Source organism: Alosa alosa, chromosome 14, assembly GCF_017589495.1.
Source record: "Alosa alosa isolate M-15738 ecotype Scorff River chromosome 14, AALO_Geno_1.1, whole genome shotgun sequence".
NCBI classification, from domain to species: domain Eukaryota; kingdom Metazoa; phylum Chordata; class Actinopteri; order Clupeiformes; family Clupeidae; genus Alosa; species Alosa alosa.
The window spans coordinates 14,139,266-14,157,373 of NC_063202.1; the positions used below are offsets into that span (position 1 = coordinate 14,139,266).

General features: G+C 43.3%; 1 protein-coding gene across 2 annotated transcripts; it reads left to right on the forward strand.

The window, feature by feature from the left end:
• The first annotated feature begins 272 nt into the window (after positions 1–272).
• Positions 273–15,812, forward strand: LOC125307671 (nuclear cap-binding protein subunit 1). Of its 2 annotated transcripts, XM_048263732.1 has the most exons (23): positions 273–526; positions 1,612–1,700; positions 1,944–2,044; positions 2,317–2,473; positions 3,003–3,110; positions 5,349–5,470; positions 7,470–7,539; positions 7,634–7,849; positions 8,203–8,300; positions 8,580–8,643; positions 10,082–10,192; positions 10,803–10,867; positions 11,106–11,168; positions 11,282–11,356; positions 11,518–11,621; positions 12,298–12,420; positions 12,572–12,674; positions 13,266–13,359; positions 13,465–13,568; positions 13,693–13,810; positions 14,465–14,605; positions 14,710–14,823; positions 15,250–15,812. In XM_048263732.1, exons 1-23 carry the CDS (start codon positions 493–495, stop codon positions 15,361–15,363), a joined length of 2,388 nt encoding a protein of 795 aa, XP_048119689.1. In that variant the 5' UTR covers positions 273–492; the 3' UTR covers positions 15,364–15,812. The 2 variants fall into 2 exon arrangements, with proteins under 2 accessions (XP_048119689.1, XP_048119690.1); XM_048263733.1 differs by lacking the exons at positions 273–526; positions 1,612–1,700; positions 1,944–2,044; ... (1 more) ...; positions 3,003–3,110; positions 5,349–5,470 and adding an exon at positions 5,604–5,620.
• Positions 15,813–18,108: the final 2,296 nt, after the last annotated feature.

Below are 18,108 nucleotides of genomic sequence, written 5' to 3' on the forward strand. Positions count from 1 at the left end.
AGCTTAAATGTTAAAATGCTCAAATAAATGGCTTAGGCCTAAATATTATTCTATTGCTGTAAGTCACTTTGGATAAACGAGTCTGCCACATGAATGTAGAATTAGTAGAATCAGAACTAAATGTAATAAATATGGTAAAATAATCCGTCAGGCGTGCTTCTTAACCATGATTAAAACGTCTCTGCAGAAAAAGCAGAGCCCATCTTATCAGAGCCCGTCTACTTCCTATTAGACATTCTCTGATCTTATTAAACATTCTCTGGAAAAAGCCTATGTTCTCCATGTATTTCCGGGTGAAAGGAATATTTAACCGGAAGCAGTTGACTTGAATCTGACCGCTTTTATTTTTTAGCCGCAGTAGCATCTGTCCTGTCCATTCAAACGTTAGCCTGAGTTTTGTTTGCTTTACCTTCGATAAATAAATTAATTTGCCATTCAACAGCCTATCAGCCATCTTCGGGAGTCTGGAATTATTCGATCTAATTCAGTAAAATGTCGAGGAGACGACATAGCGACGAAAATGAAGGTAAGCGATGGGTAACGTTAGCGAAAAAGCAATAATGTTAGCCTGCGTTTGAGCAGTGAGCGTGCCATTCCTCCATGAGCAAAACTGTGATTGTATTTTAGCTAGAATTACACAGCCGACCACTCGGCTAAATATTTAGTTAGCAGATGTTTATTCTTTGAATTTGTCACCCGTTAGTATAGTTATTTTTGGGAATATTGGTTTACACTTGTGGAAACTGTTGGATACGCTAACGTTATCAGTAGAATGCGCTGCTAACGGACTCGTTAAGCGCACAGCTCATAGCTAGCTAGCTAGCTAGTGATGGGTTGTTTAGCTAGTTGGCTGCGTAAGCTTGTTAACTTGGTAGTTCACACATTTCCATCACATTGTTTTTAATATGGCCGTGTGGTTTGTGAAATACACCAGTTGAACAATTGTTTAATCAGAGCTGCTAGGACACTGCAGTGCTCACACTCGGAGGCTGAACTGGCGCACACATGCAGTCTATTTGTCTGATTTCCTATCTTGTGTCTAGATGACATCGAAGGCGTATGTCAAGGGGAAACGCCGTGGAATTCTCAGTTATAGGCCTGCAAGCCTGAGATGAAACTGGAATGCCACAGCGATGTTGTGTGATGTACAAGGCGTGCTTACCTTGTGTTGCGTAATTGTCACTTACATTTTTTGTTCATGGCTTACTGGTGAGCAAGAACACGCACACAAATGCAGACAGGCCATCTAGCGCCAAGGGAGGATTTAAACCGATGCCTACTTATATATATATATATATATATATATATATATATATATATATATATATATACACCACAGGCCAGCTACTATAATGGCCAAGCAGAAATAATACTTTGCCTGTCGGTGAGGGCGCAAGGGTCTGCCAGGGTCGGATCTTTATGATTTTAGAAGCATGAGCATCTGTGCACTTCTAATGCAATCTCCCGAAATCAGCCATCAGCATCAGAGCACTGTAGGTGGTAATTCATCTGCTTGAGTAACAGCCCGTAGCCTCAACTCGTCTTTTTTCCAACAGTTCCTTGAATTATAGTTATAGTTCTGATGGTGTGTGTTTTGTGTCTGTGTTCCAGGTGCACAGCCTCATAAGAGGAGGCGAACCTCCGAGCCCATCGAGATCGAAGACCGTCTGGAGTCGCTCATCTGCAGAGTGGGAGAGAAGGTACACACACTTGCATGTGCAGAGTGCTAGATAAGAAACACACACACACCACCTTTTTCATTCACTGTGAGCACACTCACACACGCCCAATCCCCTGCTCTTTTGATGCCATACTCTCATGCTGTCAGCCTTCAAATGCCACACACCTCATCAAAACCAGTGATGAGCTACATCTTCAACACGTGAAGTTAAACTGTGAGTTACTTTACTGAATCCCCCACCCCCTGATTTTTCTGTGTGTAGAGCACCTCGTCCCTGGAGAGCAATCTGGAAGGACTGGCCGGGGTGCTGGAGGCGGACCTCCCCAACTATAAGAGCAAGATCCTGCGCATCCTCTGTGCCGTGTAAGACACTCTTGTTACCTTGACAACCCCACATCTCTCTCCTCAACAGCCACCCTTGTCAAATGAGTGTGTCTGTGGTAACCTTCGAAGTTTAAAATTACCAAGTCAGGGGCAAATGAGTAGACGGCTGCTGCACATCAGCTGCTTCCTCTGATGTGTGTTCTTTAAATGTTCTATTATGTCTGTTAGTAGACATTTCTCACTTGCATACTGAGTTCACCACACTTTAAAAGGCTGTGTATTGGTGATGACGTGTTTGTGTGTGTGTGTAGGGCTCGTCTGCTCCCTGAGAAGCTGACTGTCTACAGCACTCTGGTTGGACTACTGAATGCGCGGAACTACAACTTTGGAGGAGAGTTTGTGGAGGCCATGATCCGCCAGCTCAAAGAGACTCTTAAGGCCAACCTGTACGACGAGGCTGCCTACCTGGTGTGTGAGAAATTTGCCATCTCTAAGACCCACAGCTAACTGTGTGTGTGTGTGTGTGTGTGTGTGAGGGAGAGATCTGCTAGTACAGAAACCTGTATATATACTGTATCTGTGTCTGGTAGTTGTGTTTTGTGTATGTATATATGTATGTGAGAGAGAGGGGTGGACCTGCCAGCTCAGTGATTCTCAAGTAACAGTGGGTGAAGTCTACTAGCTCAGAAACCCTTCTAAAACTAAAAGTGCAACCCTTCATGTTGACCACATTTCGTTCTATACTACTGCGCCACCACAAATTGATACAAAAGTTCGAGTTGCTGCGTCTTGGCATTGCTTGGCAATCATTCTGATAGAAGAAATATATTTCTTGGATGAAGAACGATTTTCTATGAATAATTTATTACATTTCTTGTTATTGTGCCATTATTTTATGAAATTCTGCCAGGTGTATGTAGTAACCGTTTGAATGACTGAAACCTACAGCCTCTTGGTGTATATTGCTCGATTAAGTAACTGTTTTTGTGTGTGCCAGGTGCGGTTCTTGGCTGACCTGGTGAATTGTCATGTCATTGCTGCTCCCTCCATGGTGGCCATGTTTGAAAACTTTGTGAGTGTCACTCAAGAAGAGGACATACCCCAGGTAAGGTGTGTGTGTGTGTGTGTGTGTGTTGAAAGTGCAGGGTTTCCTGCAGGGAATTTGTTAGTCAAGGTGGTAGGTCGTCCGACCGGGGTGGGGGGGTGTTATGGTGTCGGTCCAACCGGTGGGGGTGTGGGTGCTGGCGTCATGTTTGTGCGATTCACTACAGACTATATTTAACAATTATTTATTATAATAAATATTTATTTAAACACTACAAACTACACATCAGAATACAACTATTTCAAAATATTTGCAATTTTAACAAAGACTATTACAAACTATAGAACAAGTGCAAAACAACAAAATGTGCAAATGTGATCAGTCACTACAAGCCATCCTCCTTGGCTTTAAAAAGAACATTTCAAGGGCCCATTGTAATTGCACTGTTTAATTATTGGACCATTAATGCCCATCTTCATGCAGGCTGTCAGACTGTTGCCCTGTTCCGCAAGTCTGTCCTGATCTATACACCGAGAGTGAATAAAGTTTAGATTATTTTGTAGTTTTGTGTAATATGGATGGGATTTGAGAGTGGAGCGCTTTTTAATTTAGAGGCCGGAGCGGCCGCTCTGTTCCGCTCTGATACCGCTCACACCACGAGTCTGAGGCATGCCCAAACCCACCCAGAATTCATGTCTTCCTAATAAAACCAAGACCGTTAAATTTCAAAGATATTGGCCATGTAGCCTAAGTTCCTTGATGGGAATGGAGTTGGCTACAAAATTTAGAAAGCATACGCTGGTGGGATGTGATTTGTCAGTCTTGCGCGTCCGATTAGAGAGCTTTCCTTCGTTTACGGTCACCATCTTAAAAAGACGTGCAAGTCAACACTGCTAGGCGTGGGTGGCTGTTTACTCGGCCGCTCCTTCGCTCAAATTCGTGTCAGGTCGCTCCGCTCAATTTTGCTCCCTGCTCCACTTGAAAATCATCCCACTGCAGTGAAATCACTCTATGCTCCCTCCAATTTAAAAGAGGGAGAAATAATCTACAAGCCGAATTGTCACCTTCAACAGAAAACTTAAATCCCAAAGAACTAAGAGCAACGGCAATATATTTCACTCAGAACATTTATTTTAAAAGATGGTGCACCACCGATGTGCAACAACAAACGCTTGGCAACGTTAATACACATAAGCATAAAATTCAAGGGATCAGTGGGATTAGTTGGCTAAAGAATACAGGCTTAGCATCCAACTTTAATTTTAGCCTTCTACTTGATATGAAGCATATTCAAATTGCTCACGTTTTTCTTTGCTCATAGCACACACTCATGTTTCTGCGATGTGTCCTCTTAGATTTGAAAATGAATCTTTACTCACTGAAACGGTGTCGCCACATGGTTATTCTTGCTCTACATTGTTAGTAGTATCTAGTTGTTTTGTAGGAATAGTACGCTTGTATCAGTTTCCTTTCTAACAGTAGCGTAGCCAGAAATGTGGGCAAAGGCGGGTGGGCAAAGCGAATTTGATTGAACATAAGAGAGGCCTAGATTAGATACACCATACAAGCATTAATCATAGGCATGCTATATTTATGACATAAACAAGGAATTTATTAAACAGCTGACAAATTACGCTGAAACTTTCAACTGGAGCAAAACGATGCATGTGCGCGTCACATGAAACACAATTGAGACAATAGATTGACAATATTGGACAACTGCAAAGCCTTATCATAGGCATGTTACATTCATGACATGAAAAGTGGAACTTATAGAACGAAAATGACCAATTACGCAGTCGTTTTTAACATTTTAAACTTGCGCAAAACTGATGAACCCAGCATAAATTAAATTTAATTTCGCATAAATTAAAACACAAATTGAAGCAACAACTTGACCATTGGACAATCCTACCACAAAATCTTTCCATAGGCCTGCAACGTTTATGACATAAAAGTGGAACATGAACTCATTTCATCACACCTGACAATTAAACGGAGCTGTGTCTGTTCGCGATTTGACTGATTCTTAAGGGGGAGGAGCGGGATATTTGCACCACTCAGCTCCGTTCACTAGCTCTGATTCGGAGGCATATCACATATGTAAAGATTATAAAAACGGATTATTTTTCGATTCATGGCACGTTTCTTATTATTTTTTTAATGCGTTCTGCATGTGTGACTGCAAAGTGCTGCGGGAAACCCTGAAGTGTGCAGTGACTGGATGTGCAAGAGCCATTATCTACCCTGTGGGTGTACTGATGCATGATGTGACTGATTTGTGTGTGTGTGTTGCAGGTGCGCAGTGACTGGTTTGTGTATGTGGTGCTGTCATGTTTACCTTGGGTGGGGAAGGAGCTGTATGAAAAGAAAGACGTGGAGATGGACCGCCTGCTCAACCAAATCGAGGCCTATCTCAAGTGAGTCTATATCCCCCTAAACCAGATCGAGGCTCAAGTGAGTCTATCCCTTAACCAAATCGAGGCCTATCTCAAGTGAGTCTATATCCCCCTAAACCAGATCGAGGCTCAAGTGAGTCTATCCCTTAACCAAATCGAGGCCTATCTCAAGTGAGTCTATATCCCCCTAAACCAGATCGAGGCTCAAGTGAGTCTATCCCTTAACCAGACCGAGGCCTACCTCAAGTGAGTCAGTGGCCTTGGACCAATCTCGATGTAAACACTCACAGACCTTGGGCCTGTACTACGAAGGGAGCTTAACCTACCCAGATGTAACCCAGGGTTACTTTGTTAAACCGGGGTTGACAAAACCTGGTTATCTTAAGTGGTGTTAATCAGTGGTGTTGATTTGTTGAGCCGGGGTTAACCTAATTGAGTTTGTCTTGCTTCACATAAAAGGGGGGTTATGCGCAAGTCACCACTTTCAATGATGACACGATCACCTTATTTTACGGATGAATTATTATGACAAGTTATGAGGAATTAAAACCCACTCTACGACAAAAATTAAATACGACGGCAGTGAACAAAGCAAGGCTGTTGGCAACGTATTGCAGATCGGGTAGCCTAAAGGCCTAAAAGTAAAGTTTTTATTCCCACATGTTCTTCAAATATGTGTTAAGGAGGATTAGTAGCTTGCGGAAAGTCTGAAATTAGTTGAAATAATTAAATAGCCTACTTTGAGTTCATAGAAAGGCCTACAGATGCAACCCAATTCAGAAGTGGGCATATAGATTACAGTAATAAGGATAATTGAATGTTTAAGTAGCCCCCATTGACTGATTTAGTGTATGCCTAATCCTGTGAACATTTCAGATGCAACACCATTGCCAAACGCACATGGCAGCAGGTGAAAATGAAACACAAAAACATTATTCAGAATAGTAGGTTTATATAGTTATAGCTTGCATTAATATTTCTTAATTATGAAAACATGTAGGCCTAGCTTATAGCCTTCACTTGGCCTCTGTTTTACAGCTAACAAGAAAAAGGTGTCTGAACACTACTGTAGGAGGAAAGGCACCAGCGTGTTTTACAGTAGCAGAAGAGTTGGCCATCGCAAATAATAGTGGAAGGCCGATTATGGAGGGGGTTGAGGGAGGCATTCGGTCGGATTCTGGTGCTGTGGAAATGTGTAGCCTTTATGTGCAGGGTACAGTAATATGACATTCAATTCAACAAGTTTGTTAAAATTGTGATTTTAATTGATTAGGCCTACTGTAGGCTATGTCCGATTTATTTTAGGCTATTCTTGCTCAGATTTTCAGCATACTGTAGGCCTATGTCCGATTTATTTTTGGACATAAAGTATTCTTGCATCACCGATGGAATACATGAATGTCCACGTACGGGCATTGCTATGAGACGTCTTCCTAGATCATCTGACAAAGATAACGAATTCCCTTGGCTGACAATATATATCTTCATAGAGAATATCGTCCGGTAAGCTATATATATTTTTCTGGCGGTCTCTAAAACCCTCGCCCTGGCGAAGAGAGTCCCTCACGATTTGCGCCCAATGTCGATGGATCATCCAGGTACCGCCGACATGTCTCGGGAGAAATTGTTAGTGGAGGGGTGGTACTTATAAAGGGTGTGGTTAACGGAAACCTTCGGGTTAACCAAGAACATAACCTGGTCGGAGCAGGTTTGAGATGCAGCGTAAATTGCCATGGCAGCATACCTCGGTTAAAACCTATCCACCTTTCGTAGTACGGGTTAATCGGGAAGTTACGCCACACGTGATCAAGTTACTCTCGAAGTTACCCAGATAGGCCAGTAACCCCGCTTCGTAGTACAGGCCCCTTGAGACTGTATTCCTGCTAAGCCTGTGCGGGATGGGTCGGTCTTGCTGTCAAATTGTAAATGGCATGATGGTTCTCTGGCACTGGCTGACCGGTGATGGGCTTGGCTATGTGCTGATCTGTGATTGACTGGCTAATACTTGTTTCCTGCTCAGGAAGAGGCAGAAGATTCATGTGCCCATGCTGCAGGTGTGGGGTGCAGACAAACCACATCCACAGGAAGAGGTAGGTGTGTTTGTGTATGTGTGTGTTTATTACACATAGAGTTGCTCATATTGACATTGTAGTGTGTGTGACCTCTCCCCCTCCTCTCTTGTAGTACCTGGAGTGTCTCTGCGCTCAGGTCCAGAAGCTGAAGAAGGACCGGTGGCAGGAGCGGCACATCATGCGTCCGTACGTGGCCTTCGACAGCGTGCTGTGTGAGGCCCTGCAGCACAACCTGCCCCCCTTCACCCCACCCGCTCACACCCCCGACGCCAGCTACCCCATGCCCCGCGTCGTCTTTCGCATGTTCGACTACACTGACGCCCCCGAGGTAAGCAAACACACACACACACACTCTCCAGACATCAGCTACCCAATATCCTGCATTGTCTTTTGCATGTCCAACTACACTGAAGCCCCCGAGGGGACCACACACACACACACACAGACACACACATATACCCGACGTCAGCTACCCCATGCCCTGCGTCGTCTTCCTGAGGTGAACACTTGCCATTAGAAGTATGCTGAATACCATTGAGAAGATACTGATTTCTCCATTACTCTCCCTCAACAACCATTTTATGAGATTGTTTTAGCTTCTGCAAACATCTCGTCACACTTTGACCAAAACAATATGTATACAGTATTTTTGTAATTGTGTGTGTGTGTGTGTTTGTGTAGGGTCCTGTGATGCCTGGCAGTCATTCGGTGGAGCGCTTTGTGATTGAGGAGAATCTGCACTGTATCATCAAGTCTCACTGGAGGGAGAGGAAGACCTGGTGAGCCCTCATCATCCTGTTCATCCGTACTTGCAAAGCTCTAAGTGACGTGATGTGTACTTATATGTAGTATAATAGTAATAAGTATAGTATTTATTGTACTAATAAGAGCACTTAGTATTACACTAGTAAGTATAGTACTGATTGCCTGTAGTGTTATAATTATAAACTGTCCCCCTCACTTCACCTTCATCTGCCTCATTCATCACACACTCCTCATCATCACCTGTGATGCTTCCTGTTCTCTGAACTCTAACCTTTGACCTCTGCTCTTTGCAGCGCTGCCCAGCTACTCAGCTACCCAGGCAAGAACAAGATCCCACTGAACTACCACATAGTTGAGGTGAGTTAAAACGCACACACATACACACACACTAGGGATGCAATGATGGTGTGCTCACAGTTCAGTATGCATCAAGGTTTTTGGGCCACAGTTAGTGCAGTTTCAATATCTTAATATTTATTTGAAAATAAAACCAAAACAATTTTCAAATGGGGAATTTAATCAGTTATTTATTTTGCCAATAGACAAAACAAATCCAATCAGAAAATGGTGTGTGAGTGATTAGACTTAAGGTGCATTCAAATTTGGTAAACGGTGGTGAACGCTCATGGATAAGATGTTTTCTCTGAACAGTTAAATTTGAACTATTTGGTGTAAACATTCCATTGTCACGGTAACACTTCGCCTAGTTCACCAGCTCCACTATGTGTTTGTGGAGAACTGCCTCCTCAGACAGTTTGTGATTGTTCGCAAACGTTCTCCAAAAATTCAAGGCAAACAGAGACCTGTTTGCAAACGTTCGCCTATGCTGATTTGAACGCACCTCTGGTTCCTACAGTTTGTACTGCAATGGGGCAGCTTTTACTTCCTCTGGAGGTCTTGCCTCAAATTGTTGTTGGAAAAGTGCACTGAGACATTTTAGTTTCTCTATGAAGTGGAATCTCCCTGCTGCACATGTAATGAATAGAGCTGGCAGCATGTGAGACATCATGATGCAAACGTTTCCACTCAAGTAGACAGCAGTAGATAAGCAACACTTGCAGATTGTTCTTCGGTTGTTTATGGTTTTCTTACCTTTGCTGTCGTAGTGACATTATTTTGAAGAGTTCTCTTATACTGGTTTGAAGTTTGCCGTGGTTCTGTTTGCATGGTAAGGGTGAACAGGCTGTGGGTAGATGTCTGTGGGCTCCAGACGTTCTGTGAATGAAGTACATGAGTGCAGTCTGCAGCACAATAGCACGTTTGGGAAACTGACGGGTGTACTACGTAGTACTACAGCACTACTGTACTACTGTGCTTCTGTGCTTCACGTCTGCATTTAACTGTAGCGGGCATACAATTCGGTTCAGTGATGCAGGGGTTCCCAAACTTTCTTGCCCACGACCCCCAAAATGACGCTGCCAGTGACTCACACACACTATCCCAGGACTCGCGCACTTAGGCCTACTGAAGCACAAGCACAATACCACAAAAGAAAAAAACAATCTAACAATCATAATATTACTTATAATTTAATAATGACAATATAATTTTTTCAATACTATTATTATAAGTATACAAAACTGCACTATTTCTAATAGTTTCAACTTTTTTTTTCTTTTTCTTTTTTTTTTTCGGAAAATCATCTCTCGACCCGGGTGGGGTCCTGACCCCTACTTTGGGAACCATTGAAATAAAGTACCGTAGCATCCCTCACTCACAAACTCACTCAGAAACCAATCACCATTCAGGTGTAGTCATTAAGCGGTTGTCTCCATTCTGAATTGTGTGTGTTCAGGTGATCTTCGGAGAGCTGTTCCAGCTGCCGGCCCCCCCACACATAGAGGTGATGTACACAGCTCTGCTCATCGAGCTCTGCAAGCTGCAGCCTGGATCACTCCCTCAAGTCGTATCCTTCTCACACACATACAGAAACTTTCTCTTGCTTGCTTTTTATTTATTTTTTTCTTGCTCTGATATTCACGTTATTCGCAAAACCTTATTTCTGTCTGGTTTTCATTTTCAGTCCACTCTGTTTACATAATTACTTGGTGTAGTCTCAACAGACTCAGCAGGCCGAATATTCTTAAACTTATATTAATTTTGCAATGTTGACAATTCGACACTCAATATGGATATTCTATATAATAAGAGCAGATGTTTTAAGTAAATGTCATCTATAAGCATACCATTTAAGTAAACGTCTTAAAGTATTTATTATTTACAGTACTTAAGGATGACAAGTAGCCAGAACTTTGGATTAGCTATTAAGTACATGCAGCACCTTAACTTGTTGCCTAGACTTCATACACTATGTTGTCGATGCCTGAACAAAGGTGTGACTGCCATTTTTCACTGCTGCTTCCTTTTAATACGAAGTTTCAAGGCGACTTCCATTGTTGGCTCACGAATATCGTGGATACAGCCCCCCCTGCCCCCTTCCCACACACACACACACCCACACAATCACCTACATGTGCTCATCAGTGAGGAGTGTGTTTCCTGAAGTGAGTTTGTAGCTGGCCCAAGCCACAGAGATGCTCTACATGAGACTGGACACCATGCACACCACCTGCATCGACCGGTGAGTGTGACAGACAGACACAGACAGACACAGACGGACACAGACAGACACAGACGGACACAGACGGACACAGACGGACACAGACGGACACAGACGGACACAGACGGACACAGACAGACACAGACAGACACAGACAGACACAGACAGACACAGACAGACACAGACAGACACAGACAGACACAGACAGACACAGACAGACAGACACAGACAGAGACTCTAACTCTGTGTGTCCTCACAGGTTGATCAACTGGTTCGCACACCATCTGAGTAACTTCCAGTTCCGTTGGAGTTGGGATGATTGGTAAGAGTGTGTGAGAGAGGGCGCATGTATATGCATGCCCAATGTCAGTAGATTCTCATTGTAGAAACGGTAATGCCATTCTTAAAAAAAAAAGTGTGTGTGTGTGTTCTCAGGGCGGATTGCTTGACTGTGGACATTGAGAAGCCCAAACCCAAGTTTGTGAAAGAGGTGCTTGAGAAGTGCATGAGGTAGGTACTGAATTCACACACACGCACACACGTACGTTTACACGTTTGAGGCACCTCTGCATACACATTCATGTATGTTTTGGCGTAGCTCTCTGTGGAGTACTGGTATGTGTCATTTGGTATCTAATGTAGTGTGTGTGTGTGTGTGTGTGTGATTGTAGGCTGTCGTACCACCAGCGGATCGTGGACATCGTCCCCCCCAGTTTCTCTGCTCTAATTCCAGCTGATCCTCTTTTCCAGTACAAATATGGAGAGGACACCAGCAGTGAGTCTTACGCTCTCTCTCACTCTATCAACTCTCATACTTTCTCTTACGCTCTCTCACTCTATCAACTCTCATACTTTCTCTCACTCCATCAACTCTTTCACTCTCTCACGACAGATAGATAGATACTTTATTGATCACCAAGGGGAAATTCAAGAATTCTATCAACTCTCACTCTATCAACTCATACTTTCTCCCACTCTCACACTTTCTCACACTGTCACTCTCAACTCTCACTCTCTCACTCAATCAACTCTCTCGCTCTCTGTCACTTACTCACTCACTCGGCTGAATCTCAGTGTACCCCTTCACAGACTTTCATGCACGTTCCTACTAAATTCATGAGTGCTTGGGGCTGTCCCGCTGTGTGATTCTGAAGTGCTCGCACCCTTTCTCTGCCCTTTCTCTGCATCAGCATTTATGTAGACTTTACCCAAGGGAATTACCCATAATTCATAGTGTTGTGACGTAAAATTGAACAATGTCACTGGTGCTGTCCCAGTCCTGTTATTAGCATTTTGAACCTTTACAGCTTCTCAAACGCAATCACTTGTCAACGGATGTCCGTTTTTAGTCTTTAAGGGTTCCGCGTTTAGACCTTATGGGGACATAGAGATTGAGCCATTTCACTTGCGCGCACACACACACCCACCCTGTTAATTCTCTGTCCCCACAGGTTCGTTGCCTGGATACGCTGTATCGATCTCTGTTGGCAACGCCATCAAGAATAGGGCAACCAATGAGGAAATCATCGCCGTCCTGAGAGATGTGCCTAACCCCAACCAGGAGGATGATGACGGTAACTTAGACACACACACACACACACACACACACACACAGTGCATTAATAGGTAGCTCTTGTGCAGGTCCCAGGTGCATTCATGATCAGCGTTACAGGCTGCTGTAGAGCCACAGCTGCACTCGTATAACTGTAAAGTGTGTGTGTGTAGATGAGGGCGAGAGCTTCAACCCCCTGAAGATTGAGGTGTTCCTGCAGACGCTTCTCCACCTCGCAGCCAAGTCCTTCAGCCACTCCTTCAGTGCACTCGCCAAGTGAGTGTGTATATATATATACACACACACACACACACACACACACACACACACACACACACACACACACACACAAGCCCGCTGTGCCACACACATACCTTTAACACACAAGAGCTCTCACTAATGCATACTATTTCATCATAAGCTAATTGTCTAGTTGACACAATTTCCTGGGGTCCGGGTACAACAGACCCTGTTCAGTGTTTCCCAGAGAATTGAATTCCATTTGTAGTGGTTGGTTTGCAGAATTAACTTGAATACAACAGTTTTTAATAAATTAGCACAGCGTGGTTATGATGCTAACCAGATTTAAGCACAATTTAGTACAACCTGGAAAATCATTTTGTGGTGGTCAATGTTGATATTGTGATGGGCTGCCACAAATAAGTCCATGTATGGGAAACACTGCTGTTCCCCCTCCCTCAGTGGGCGGACACACACGCACACTCACTCCCCTTCAGAGCACTTTCCAAGTGAGCGTCCACACACACACACACACACACACACACACACACACACACACACAAAAACATATAACAAGCCTGTCCATTTGTGTCGAAGAGGAGTATGATTTGTGTGTGTGTGTGTTAGGTTCCATGAAGTTCTGAAGGCTATTTCGGATTGTGATGAGGGGAAACTTCACATTCTCAAAGTGGTCTACCAGGTGTGGAAGAACCACCCACAGGTAGGGCATGAATAAGGCAACACATGCTCAGTCAATTTCTCACACACACACACACACACACACTCGCACTCGCACTCACTCCCTCCCTCCCTACTCCTCTCTCAGATGATAGCGGTGCTGGTGGATAAGATGGTGCGTACTCAGATTGTGGACTGCGCTGCCGTCGCCAACTGGGTCTTCTCTCAGGACATGGCACATGACTTCACACGGTGAGGCGCTCACAGATGTCATCAGCATTAGCCTGGAGGTGGCCAAGTCAGGGCCTCTGAGCTCCCACGTGAGAAGCCTGACACGTGTGTGTGTGTGTGTGTGTGTGTGCGTGTGCGCGTTTAGGTTCTACATGTGGGAAATCCTCCATTCGACTCTGAGGAAGATGAATAAGCATGTGCAGAAGGTCCAGAAGGAGCTGGAGGAGGCCAAAGACAAGCTGGAGAAACAACAACACAAAAAGGTGTGTGTGTGTGTTCGAGCGATACAGTAAGGATGACTATAAGGCATGTGGATTTCAGCTAAACAAATGGTGTCTACGTGTTCGTGTTGGGGACGTCATGAGAACCGATACTTGGTACCAAGCTGATACTAAAATTCGGAAAACATTTTCTTGGGTGAAGTACCGTGAATGCAGTTTTCCAGACCTGATGGGGGCCATGTTGTATTGTTGCAAGTCTGCCATAGTCCATTTACTAACATATGTACACTCTAATTCTTTATCTTTCGTGTCTCACCACTATGCTTATTAATTGATCCTAGCAAATGGTTTTACATTGAATCTATGCAGAGTTTATGGTGTTCCCTAAGCATGTTGCCTACATGTTGTTGTGTTATGTGCGCAGGTCTGCGTAGCGTCGCAATTCCTTAACATAACAGTAAAAATAAACTCCTTGAGGGACCTCTTTGTAAGTAAAGTTACAGCCATATTCTGTTCTGACTGGGTGGGTGGAGACAAGGGTAGTGATGTTTTTGTTCCGACGTGCGTGTGTGTGGATAGGCCACATGCCTGTATGTTTTTCAGAGGGACAGCAGGGATGTGGAACTGGACCGTTCGAGGGGGTATGAGGGTAGTGATGTTTCTTATCTGACGTGTGTGTGTGTGTGTGTTTCTCAGAAGGACAGTGGGGACGAGGAGGAGATGGATCGTTTGAGTGGGGACGAGGACATGCAGCTGGAGGAGCAGATTGAGCGTTTGCAGGAGAAGGTGGAAGCGGCCCAGAGCGAGCAGAAGAACCTCTTCCTGGTCATCTTCCAGGTGGGTCAAAGGTCACCATTTACCCAAGAGTAGACTTACTTTTGGAACAGCTGCTCTCACTCACCAGCTCTCTCCCTCTCCCTCTCCCCCCCTCACCCTCACAGAGGTTTATAATGATGTTGACTGAGCACCTGGTTCGCTGTGAAACTGGCGGAATTGACTTCAACACCAGCTGGTATAAGATCTGCATCGAGAGACTGCAGCAGGTCTTCCTCATGGTACTCCTCCTCCTCCTTCCTACGAACCTAACACACACATACCTTAACACACACAATCATACCTCACCACCAGGATGTCCGCTAGGGTTTTGTCTTGCCGATCCAGTGACTGGAGAAAATGTATTTTACGGGGACACATTTGAAATTTACTGTCATCGTAGACTTTAATAGACTGTGAATAGATTAAGTTAGTTCCACAGTAGGCTGTTAATAGATGTCAAGTCAGTCCCACAGTAGGCTGTTGATAGACATTTTTGTTATGAACACGCATGTCCTATTACAGTTAGACTTACTTTTTTTTTTTTACTTTTGCCAGTTTTTCTTCAATTTTACCAGTCAAAACACACACACACACACCATTAATGACATGAACATGTTTGCCTTAGATTAGTCAGACTCTTACTCTTCTCCTATGTGTGTTTCTAGCATCACGGCACCATTCAGCAGTACATGGGGACCTTGGAGCACCTTCTGTTCACTGCTGAACTGGACCCCCACATCTTACACGTCTACCAGCAGTTCTGCGCTCTCCAACTCTGAAACCTAACACACACGTACTCTCCAGGAGGGCCAGGGGGGAGTTGGACTTTGTTCGAGATAAAATGCGTCAGTGGAGGAGCTGGCCGTTTGTATGACAGTGTTTGTAGCCTCAGTGTGTGTGTGTGTGTGTGTGTGTGAGTGTGAGCGAGCGAGAATGTCACAGAGGAACAGTTTGTGTGTGTGTGTGAGTGAGGGAGAGCATGTGTCTTTTTAGCTACAGTATAACTACACTGGTTGAGAATGTTCCAGTGTCAATCAGTTGTTTTTGTTTTGTTTTTTCTTTTGCTTGTTTTTATTGTTTTTATTTTTCAGTTGCTGGTAGTTTTGTGACCTATAGATATGTTCCAACAGGAGGGTGAGTGGGGTGAAAGGTCATGTGTGTGTTCGCCCAGGTGGAATCTGTGTGAGCCTCAAGACCCTACTGAAATACACGTCTTCCTCTTTTTAAACCCTTCTCTGTCTGTCTCTTGGTCTCCCTGACACACACACACAGTCTTTGGAACAGTATCAAGCACCAATGTGAGATTTAACATAATCATCTCTATCTCCTCCAGTAGAGCATTTGCTCTCTTTCGTTATATTACATTATTGTTATTTTTTATTATTTAGATCAACAAATGTACATTGATCAACATCCTTCATCAATGACATTTCAGTGGCTGACTTTTCAATAAGTTGGTTGTGCTCAAAGGCATTAAAGGAGAATACTGGCAATTTTTCATGAGTATGGGGACTCGTGAACATGCCCCCCCAAAGTCTAGCAATGTAACTGCCTGGCTGCTCTAGCTATTGGCTGCAGCAATTCCAGCTAGGTGGAACCAATTTTGTTCAGTTTCGGTTTAGTACCGACAGTACACGGTAACCTCGAGAAAAAGATCTGTGTGAAATTTTTTTGAAAAAAGGTCACATGGCACACACACAAACACCTTCATTACACTTCCTCTACCACCCACCAACCCATACAACTCAATCCCAGTTACTTGCTCACCCACACTCATGTTTGCCTTTTTTGGTAGAACCTTTGAATTTGGAATATCTGTTGCGTAGCTGGCTATAGACCCTTTCAACAATAAAAACAAAAACAATGCTTGAACGTTCTATTTGCAGAGGAAGTAGATTGGGAACCAAATAGAACGTTCAAGCATTGTTATTGTTTACCTTGTTAAAAGGGTCTAAGTGTCCATATCACATTTAGGTCCACGGCGACCCGTGTTCTAGTCCGGCCCAGGGAGTTTCCCGATTCTATCCCATCTCTCTCTCCCACTTGCTTCTTGGCACTCCACTGTCTTATCATCTTGAAGGCATAAAAGCCCAATGCCCAACAATGGTTTACGCTAATCACAATCAGCTAATGTGAAAACAGCCGTGTTCAACGAAGCTCAGTATTTCAGTGACGGGTATTGCCGAAGCGTCAGCCCTGGTGTCAAGCCCTCCTTGTGTGAAGACGTATACTAGTAAAGATGAGCACTTTTTAAAAAATTATTTTAATGGAAAAAAATTACAAATATCTCCGTGAACCACAATGACATCAATACACTCTTAAAATGAATGTGTTGTCTCTATCTGGACACAGAGATGTGTTAAAAAAACAATGTAAGTTGTGTTATTTTCAACACATATTGTGTAACAAATAAAATTAAAAAAAAGGAAACCACACATACTGTATTGTATTGTCCTATCTGGACACAGAGATGTGTTAAAAACAATGCAAGTTGTGGTGTTTTCAACACATTAGTTTTAAGAGTGTAGATGGTAAGGTATTAGGCGTTTTAATTCCCATCCTTGTAGCATCCATTTTTCCATTCCACAGTGGGGAGACGTTCACCTTGACTAAATAACTAATGTCCTTGCTCTAACAGTCTAATTATCTATTTCCTTATTAGTTGCATACTTGAGGTTGAAGATATTTAGGCACATCAAGTTTACCACATACTGGAATTTCAAGGTTCATAGCCTTATGATTCTCTTGTTCAGTTCTGCACTGCACTTGAATTCGGAACCTTGGGCACAGATATTGTAAAAAAACACATGATTTTGGTCTATTGATGACTGGTTGATTAAAAGCTCTGTCAGTAAGTGTAAATATAAATTCTTGAATGACTCTTAATTCTCACTACAGAAATTGTGTTCACTCTACATGAACTTAGACAAAGGCAGACTGTATACTATTTGGTATCACGGGCCAAATTGTATACATTTTTTTATTTTTAATTATTTACATATTTAAGGACCTTGTTGATGAGTATGTGTGAAGAATGACAAAGATGCATGGTTAAATTTGTAACTATTAGTTGGTAGTTCCTATTTTCAATCAATCAATTAAAAAAAAATGTCTGCCATTGTCCCCAGTGGCCAAATGCGATGTGCCTACGATTCTAAATCTGATCAGACCCATTTCGTGAGTTTTTTTTATACCAACTTTGATGCTTTTATCACAGAGGGATCGATTTTTGTGCTTAACTGCCTTATGATAGTTTTAATAGGCGAAATCAGTAGTCCCCAAACTTTTTTTCAGAGGGCCAGTTCACTATGCCTGGCTCTATGAGAGGGCCAGAGACTTGGAGTATGTCAGTAACCGTAAATAGCTTAGTGCTGTGAACGACAGCAGTCTACTTTAGTTGGGGTCTGTTGATGGGCAAAAATGTCCATCTCCTTGTCCCTGTCAAGGTTGCCATGGTCGTGGACACCTCAACAGGCACAGGCAAGATCTATATTTAATTATATATTTAATCATAGGCTATTGCA

Bases quoted from the DNA above. Each gene is read 5' to 3' on its own strand.
- LOC125307671 (XM_048263732.1), top strand. From the start codon at position 493: ATGTCGAGGAGACGACATAGCGACGAAAATGAAG. The intron at 2,474-3,002 runs GTGTGTGAGAAA...TGTGTGTGCCAG, and splicing joins ACGACGAGGCTGCCTACCTG to GTGCGGTTCTTGGCTGACCT. The intron at 5,471-7,469 runs GTGAGTCTATAT...TTTCCTGCTCAG, and splicing joins CAAATCGAGGCCTATCTCAA to GAAGAGGCAGAAGATTCATG.